The sequence below is a fragment of the Musa acuminata genome, chromosome BXJ1-4 (assembly GCF_036884655.1).
Source record: "Musa acuminata AAA Group cultivar baxijiao chromosome BXJ1-4, Cavendish_Baxijiao_AAA, whole genome shotgun sequence".
Taxonomy (NCBI): domain Eukaryota; kingdom Viridiplantae; phylum Streptophyta; class Magnoliopsida; order Zingiberales; family Musaceae; genus Musa; species Musa acuminata.
Genome location: NC_088330.1, coordinates 3,721,145 through 3,730,277, shown reverse-complemented (window position 1 = coordinate 3,730,277; position 9,133 = coordinate 3,721,145). Strand labels below are relative to the sequence as shown.

The following is a 9,133-nucleotide window of genomic DNA, read 5'->3' as shown; positions in this document are numbered from 1 at the left end:
CGATGGCATGAAGATAAACAAATTAAATATTTTATTTTTATAAATATAAGAATCTTAATAATTTTTAAAAATATAGGAATCAAGATACGAAAGATAATTAATTATAGAGTTAATATATAATTAACTTTTTTTTTTATCTCATCCTTCGCATATACTATTTTTCGATCATAATTTTTTCACATGATCAGACCCTACAAGAAGAAATGACCTAAATCCGTCTTCTTTTTATCACACCCACATGGTTTACTTATGATATGGTATATTTTGGCATAGCTAGTGTGGCAAAGGGCGACAACCACCTCATGGCCGACATGGCGCACGTGCGCTGACAAAGCACTTCGGAATTGAGGGTGACGGGAGTCATACCTATGTCACCCGGATCTGTACAAGGTGGCACTGCTCTACCTCGAACCATCCGCAATGACACAATGTGACGTCGCATGGCGTAGAGCCATACAGGTCGACCCAAGCCACCCGACAAGCATGGATCGACCTCGCGAGGTACCATGGATCATTAATCCCCTCCTCATGGACAAAGGGAGGAAAAAATACTACCGGAGACCTAACTTACGCTTCAAATGAGTCGAAGTCGGAAATCCCTCACATCTTCCCGACCTAACCCAGTTCTGCCGCCACACCTTTCGGATCCTGAGCGATCGTGCCGACTCCTCTTGCATTAAGTTCGACAACAAATTCAACCCCCAAAAACACCATTTCTGTGATTTGAAGCTGGAATCAAGCAGCAGCTGCTGCTAAAAACCATTACCCATGGTTTGCGTTTGTGTTGATGTGTTCGCAAATGTCTATACAGACACACCTCGTACCTACATCTTGTTGTTGTTGGAGAATGTGATGCTGTTCTTGATCCCTTAATTTTTGTTCCCTTTTCCCACAGACTATTCATTTCATCTTTCTGACCTTTGGGATTAGAAGAATTAATTGCCACTTCATTTCAGACAATGAATTCTGTCCTTTGTTACGCCATGGATGCTGCCGGATTCCATCTTCTTCACCAAAAATGTCTCTGTAATTTCTGATCCATTCACATTGTCATTTGATGAATTATTGTTCACCAAAACCGTCTCAAAGATTCAGTTTTTGATTTTTGTTTTACATTTTATTTCTTTTAGGGAAAAAGAAGACTCCATTTCCGACGGAAACCCTAGATTTGAACCGCATCTTGCTCCGATCTAGGGTTCCAAGACCCAAATTTTTGCTCGATTTGGTGTCCTGTTGTTTACGAATTCCCATGATTTGATGTCCTCTACCCTAAGCTGCAATCGGAGGCCACAGATCCTTTCAGCGGTGTCGATCCGAAAGATACCAGTCGAAAGATCGTTTCTTGCAGCAATGCGCGATTCGTAGGCCTTCCGGTTCTGTCTCTCGCCTGTGGCATCCCCCTTCTCGAGTGCGTCTACTGCCTTGCGTACGGTCGCTGGGCCTGGAAGCGCCTGTTGCGCAGCGCCGGCCATGACAGCGAGACCTGGCGTCTTGCCAAGGCCGTTGAGTTAAAGACTCTGCCGCTACATCCTTGCGGTCTACGAGGATGACCTTGATAACTTCCGTTGGGCGCCACCGGCAGGGTACCGAATGAATCCTCAGCGGGTGGTCCGCAGGAAAACATACGAAGACACCCATGGCAATGCGCCGCCTTACTTCATCTACCTTGATCACGCTCATGCCGCTGTCGTTCTTGCTGTCTTGTTAGACAATAGGCTTGGGAAGAGGCAATTTGATGGAGGATATGTGCACAGTGGTCTGCTGAATGTGATGTCTTGAAGGAACTGTTGCAGAAGCATCCAGATTACACACTAACTTTAGCAGGACATCCATTGGGTTCTGGTGTGGCAGCAATGCTGACTACAGTGGTGGTGCAAAACAGGGACAAGGTGGGGATTGCAGATAGGAAGAGGACTGTGACAGCACCTGCAAAATGTGTTGTTTGTGGGCTTTAGAATATTATAAAATGTTAGGGGTAGTTTAAAAAATAAATTAAATATTGGCCAAGGTTCTTAATTTGTATGGTTATGGAGAAAATAAAGAGAATATTGCTCTAAATTTATGATTGTGTGAGAAGACCAAATGAAAAGAATCATATTCTAGGAAAGCCAAAGGCTTCTCTTGATCATTCTTAAAGACTCAAATTATAAGGAAAAAAAATCGGAGAAGATCAACTACCACAAATGATAGCAACTCAAACCTCAACCTACAACATGCAAGTATTCGAATTTTCAATAATGAAAACTATAATTTCTGATTTGTGAAGATGAGAACCTTATCTTTTTCACTTAATCTATGGGATTTGATTAAGAATGATTATAATAACACTAATAACATGGGAACATGACAAGAGATCAAACAATTCGATAAAAAAAAAAGAAACAATAAAGAGATACAATAGCTGTTGGAAAGATTCAATAAGATGTTTCAGACGCAATCTTCTCAAGAATCATGCTGTCTACAAAAGCAAATAATGCATGGGAGCTTTTGCAAAAAAGAGTTTCAAGAAGATATAAAAGCTAAGATTGTCAAATATTAAACTCCAAAAAGAGAGTTAGAGAATCTGAATATAAAAATAAATGACAAATTGAATAATTAACTAGTCTTGTTTTGAGCCTAGTTAATTCTTAATTGAGTCAGATTTCTTTCTGAATTAACTCAAATTAAAGTTATAATTATGATAATTAAGGTTAAAATAATTATGATACAAGTATTTTAAGTTATCTGACATGTCAATTGTTTAATCAAACTCTCGGTAAACTTCCAACATACTCTTGGCATTCTTCTGATCTTTTAGTGGATCTCCTAATTCATTTGGTATGATGTTTGATCATTGATTTCGATACAACATTTGATTATTCTTTAATTATTTTATCTTTTTCACGATCGTAGTTAGTCCTATATCACTTATCTCATGGATTATATCATTAATTCATCAATTAATTTTATCATCAAAATCTGATATTCAATAATAAGTGCATCTTTCTTAGTTATACATCATAATAGTCAATACATATATTATTTTTGATAAAATTATTATTTTGAATTAAAAAAAAGATAAAAATATGAATATGTTAAAATAATGTTACCCAGGTTCAAGAAGATGTAAACAATAGGGGTTCATCTTCGAATACGTCAAGTTCTACTGTTCAGAATCTCCCAACTCAACTCCAGTCAAAATGAGAAGTTTGAATGACAATTATCGAAGATGTAATTTCTGTATGTTGGTGTCAAATGGATTGATAGACTTTAGAAGATATTGATGTAATTCTAAAAAATAAGACTTTAGAACTAATTGATAGACCTCAAAGCAAATATATTGTTGGTGTCAAATGAATTTATAAGGTGAAATACAATTTACAAGATTCATTGCAAAGAAAGATTGGTGGTAAAAGACTACTCACAATAGTATAGGGTTAATTATGATTAAATTTAGAACTATTAGTGAACGTACGAGGTTCAAGTATAATCATTGTAACTCTTTATGTTAATGATGTGATGTTCACAAGAAATAGTAAAAAAATGATAGAAGAGTTCAAAAATGATTTGATGTGTGTATTTTTTTAGAGCTAAAAAAAATAGCAATCAGTGGCATAATCCTCTATAGAAGTTTCAACATCTATAGCTACTTCTCAAGCAATTTGGTTGAGAAGAATTCTAAATGATCTTAAAAGGAAAGCAAATTGAAGGAACACAAATCTTTTGTGACAATAAATCAATAATATCAATTGAGATTGTGAAATTCAAATGAAGTATTACAACATCAAATGATCAAATAGAATATATATTCACCAAGGCATTACCAAAAAATCTATTTGAATATTTTATATAAGTTATGTTGATCTTAATATGTTGCATGTGGGCTTCAGAATATTATGAAATATTATGAATAGTTTAGGAAATAAACTAAGTATTAGTTAGGGTGGGTTGTGGAGAAAACAAAGGAAAAAAAAAAGTTGTTGCAATTTTATAATTGTGTGAGAAGATTGAATGAAAAGAATATCTATCTTTCCTCCTCCCCTGTCTGAAATCAAATCTAACAAATTAAACCTTATAAATCTCATGCTCTGTCATCCTACAACAGCATGAGGGCTTGTGAAGTTGTCTGCAGTTGATTTTTCAGTTGAATTCCAAGAAAATTATTCAAAACATGACTTGAAGAATCCAATGTAATGTTTGTCTTCCACAGGCTTTTCTGAAGAAGAAGAAGACAGTCTTGGGTGTCATACCAAGACCCATGAACAAGCTATTGCACGTTTAGGACTCTCGGTCGGTCGCCGGCCATGGTTTGGTAGCAGCTGCCTGCACGCAAATGCCAGCTATCGTACGAGCTTCTACCGCGCCACGAAGCGGGCAGGTGTCACCACCGGCCATCGCGTTCCTCGCGACAGAGCCACCCCAAAACCACGCCTCTCCCCCGCCGTCGAATCAACATGCTTGGTGGTCGGCCCCGGCCAGCACATGGCGTAGCTCTCTATCAGATAACTCACTACTCCTGATTGTTTTCTATAGCTAATCAATATAATTATCAATTATAGCATCTCCATGGAAGCAGGTTTGAGCCGTACATCCCTCGTTGACATCCTAATATAAACACACACTTCAATCTTCAAACCTTGTCTCCCAAAACTCGCATGCTGCACATTTAATTTCACCCTGCAAACAGCACAAAGTATCTGTCATGTTGTGCGCAATGATCGGTGGCACCGACACAACGCCATCGCCGTCTCCAAATGTCTGTTTGATTCTTTGCGTGCTTCCTCACAATTGACATGCTCGGGTGGTCAAAGAATTACGATCGCATGTAATCACATTATTCACTTTAATCGAATGGTTATACTCAAAAAAAGAAAAAGAAGAAAAGGAAAAGGCAGCAGTATGAACTGATATGCGGTTTGAATATGCTAGTAGAATTCGAATCGGAAAATCTCATATTAATTTTACCAGTCAACGCAGTTTGGTACGAGGATTATAAATTCCTCGGATGTCATCAAGTAGGGATCCAAAATGTTACCAGTCTCAATCAGTTCTTTTGCCTGTGGAACCAAAAGCCCTTGTTTATTGTCAGTGCATCTGCGTCGAACGTGTTCCCAACATAGAGAACATCCACAATGTGAAAGATCAAGTTGTTCCACCAGCGCCAACCCAATTCTGAGATTTGCGTATCAGAAAGAAGGAAAAAAAAATGCAGATTGAATCAGCAGAAGCATTCAAACGATGATCCATAATAAATCACTGCAAAGAGAAATAATAATAAATGACAATAATTCAGAGCGGATTCATGTGGTCGTGTGAATTCAGGTCGCCTGAAACCGGTCGTCACGCGAATCAGACAAGGAAATGCGATCTGTGCTTTTGGAATAAGTTGATGGCACGAGACACGAAGGAAAAGAAAACGTTTCCGACGACCGAAGGCAGGCAGCCGCGCAGCAGTGCGCAGCGTTAGGAGGATAGAGAAGGCAGGAAAGATGGTGTTTGACCATGTAAAAGTCAGCGTTCAACCCTTGGATTATTAGTGCTGGGACGTAATGCGAGCCACCTTTCCACCACTATAAAAGGATGTCCCACGGTCGTCCTTCCTCATACGAGCATCCGAGTTGAGTCATGGAGTCGCTTCTTATCTCTACGCAAAGCTTGGGGTTGGCCATGGGAGGCCTCCTGCTGTTCTTGCTTGCCGGCGCCATCTCCGTCTTCTGGGTGTGGCCGGCGGGAACGTGGCGCCGGCTCCGGAGGAATGGGTTCGGTGGCCCTTCACCGCTTTTCCCCTTGGGGAACTTGATGGAGATGAGCAACAAGGGAGAGGCTCCTTCTCCGGTCTCCTCGAGCATCACACATGACATCCACTCTTCTGTCTTCCCTTACTTCTCTCGGTGGAGAAACGCTTACGGTAAGTGTGCTTCTGCTTTGCATCCATGCACGCATGCACAATGCTACTGTAACTAAAGAACACTCTATGTTACCGTGCAGGAAAGGTCTTCGTTTACTGGCTTGGAACAGAGCCTTTCTTGTATATTGCTGATCCCGAGTTCCTCAAGCGTGCAACTTCCGGTTCTATGGGCAAGAAATGGGGTAAGCCAAATGTGTTCAAGCACGACAGAAAGCCAATGTTTGGAAGCGGACTGCTTATGGTTGATGGTGAAGACTGGACTCACCGCAGGCATATCATCTCACCAGCATTCTCCATGACAAACCTAAATGTACGTAAGCTTCCGTGACCACAGTGTATCTATATGGTCTCTATAGATGCTCCTCTCTGAGTCCGAGCTGTAACATGCAGGCCATGATGAGGGTGATGGAAGAGACGACGTATAAGATGCTAAACGAGTGGAGCGAGCAGGTCGCCTCGGGCCGACGTGAAATCGATGTCGAAGAAGGCATCACCAAGAATGCAGCTGAGATCATCGCCAAGACCAGCTTCGGGATCAGGGAGGAAAATGGCAAAAGGGTGTTCGAGAAGCTGCAGCTCATGCAAAAGATGCTCTTCAAGTCGAACTGCCTTGTGGGAGTCCCTTTCAGCAAGCTCTTGTGCGCTAAAAGATCGTACGAGGCATGGAAACTAGGGAAGGAGATCGACCAACTTCTCTTCGCCATCATCAGTTCGAGGAAGGAAGAAGATAGCAGCAACACGCAGAAAGACCTCCTCGGGCTGCTCCTCGCCGCAAACCAAGAGAGCGCTCAACTTGAGAGGAAGCTCACGATCCGGAAGCTCGTCGACGAGTGCAAGACCTTCTTCTTCGGCGGCCATGAGACCACTGCGCTCGCCCTATCTTGGACCTTGCTCTTGCTGGCTCTGTACCCCGAATGGCAAAGAACTCTGAGAGAGGAGGTCATGGAAGTCTCCGGAGGAAGGCCCCTCGACCCATCCATGCTCTCGAAACTGACAAAGGTAAAGGCACTGCCTTCTTCGAGCAGTCATCTTTTCCATCATCCCTAGCTCAAGCTAAGGTTTAATTACTGGTGGGGGATTGCAGATGGGGTGGGTGTGGAACGAGGTGCTCCGGTTGTACTCGCCGGCGCCGAACGTCCAAAGGCAGGCGAGGGAGGACGTGCAGGTGGGAGACATGGTGATCCCCAAGGGCACCAACATGTGGGTCGACGTCGTGGGGATGCACCACGACCCTGCGCTGTGGGGAGACGACGTGAACGAGTTCAAGCCGGAGAGGTTCAAGGAGGATCTCCACGGCGGGTGCAAGCACCGGATGGGCTACTTGCCGTTCGGCTTCGGGGGAAGGATCTGCGTGGGGAGGAACCTCACTCTCATGGAGTTCAAGATCGTGCTGAGCCTCATCCTCCGCAGGTTCTCCTTGTCGCTCTCCCCGGCCTACTCGCACTCACCCAGGATCATGTTGTCTCTGAGGCCTTCCCATGGCGTGCACCTAATCCTCAGCAACATCCAAGAATCGAATTAGGTGAAGCCATTGTCGGCCGCCGAGAGATCGTTCCATCGATTCATTTGTAATCAATTTATTTTTTTTAATAAATTATTGAATAATTAATATGTCAATTTTGCTTGCTTTTCGATTTTATCCTTTTATCATCCTTACAATAAGAAGTTTTAAATGTTCAAGTAAGCTATTTGGATTTCAATTAAGAAACTAATAAAATATTTAAAATGATGAAACATGGGAATAAAGTTTAAAATGAATCATGGTGTAAGATTTATCGATATTTTTGCCTCAAGACTCAATCGATAATTTTGAAGAATTATTGAGTCAATTTTGCTTGCTTTTTTTATTATATTAAGTTAAGAATCAACCGATAAGATAATATCTTCTTCTAGCGGATCCAATAATATAATTAAATAATAAAAATATATTAAAATTAGAGAAGAAATTATATATCGGTATTATCCTTCCTATGGAATAACTTGACTAATCTATTTTAACGAAAAAGCGACAAAATAGAATAGCAAAAACATATTAAAACAAGAGAAAAAATTATATATATAATAAAACTATCAAAAAATAATTTAAAAATAGAATATTAATTACTTTTCGTAAAAATCAGGACGACTAGGCTTTCAACTATAATCGGTCAAAGTTGAAGTAAAAAAGCCCATCTATTCGTGCATATTTCTAATCTATTAGGTAATATGCTTTGACCACAGCCTTTCTTCAACGATTGAGAACTTGCAAGTGATTAGAACACGCTACTATGAACCTTTACAGGCTCGTGATCACCACATTTCAACTCCTTTTACTCCAACCAAACCATTGAAACTTCTCACCGAGGAGGTGAAAGTGGAACCCAACTGTTTGAATTCAACTACGTACAAATCCTTTAGGACGGCATGGGGTTGACCAAAGTCTCTTTCTCGAGTGTCAGACCTCCACAATTGACGTGGATAGAACTCGGAAACTTTGGAGTGCTCGCGATGATGGCTTTGGATGGTCAAAAGCGTGCATCGCGAGTGGGCGTCATCGTCCTCGTCATGGCCACCACCTTCTTCTCTTCCTCCGTCGTCCCATCTTTAATTTGGCGAGCAAAATTTGAGTTACTGTATTCATTCTTACATCTTAATTTGATGGAAGAGTGTTGCAGTGACACGAGGAGAGAAGACCTATGATGACCTTTCGAGATCTGTGTTCAAGATAAAAAGATTATGGGATTTCCATATTTATTTATTTTTCTTCTTTCATTCATTTTGACTCGGTATAATAACCCATATTTTTTTCTAGTATATCATCAATATTTTATATATATGAGAAAAGACAAGAAAGATGTCGAGTGATTTAAATCATCTAAGATGAATCAAGAAATTATTCATCGTATATTTTGGTTAAATAAAAGAAATAAAAGTCGGTGAAATATGCAAAAGGATAATTTGTAACTCTATATTGGTTATATTGCACGAGTGAAATGGAAAACAATTGAAGCTTTTAATTAAATACTTGAAGCAAACAATTTTTCCAAATGAAACAATAAATTAGGTTTTCCACGTATTATCTAATTGCTTGAATGACTATTTAATCTTTTTGAAATCTCTTTTTGGTTTCCTTAGCATGTTTACTTCAATCCTAACCTTCAAGTGATGTTTTCATCACTACTAACATCTCATATAATTAGATTTATTTTCACAAGATATCAGTTTAAGTCAGAATCAAATCTTAATACAATGTTACTTGGCTAAGTA

General features: G+C 40.2%; 1 protein-coding gene and 1 pseudogene across 1 annotated transcript; both read left to right on the top strand.

Annotated features, from left to right (window-relative positions):
- The first annotated feature begins 1,253 nt into the window (after window positions 1–1,253).
- On the top strand, window positions 1,254–4,470 carry LOC135672007 (uncharacterized; annotated as a pseudogene).
- Window positions 4,471–5,598: 1,128 nt separating this feature from the next.
- LOC103981546 (cytokinin hydroxylase) lies at window positions 5,599–7,504 on the top strand. Its single transcript, XM_009398299.3, has 4 exons — window positions 5,599–5,887; window positions 5,968–6,197; window positions 6,278–6,886; window positions 6,972–7,504. The coding sequence occupies exons 1-4, from the start codon at window positions 5,605–5,607 to the stop codon at window positions 7,407–7,409; spliced, it is 1,560 nt and encodes a 519-aa protein (XP_009396574.2). The 5' UTR covers window positions 5,599–5,604; the 3' UTR covers window positions 7,410–7,504.
- Window positions 7,505–9,133: the final 1,629 nt, after the last annotated feature.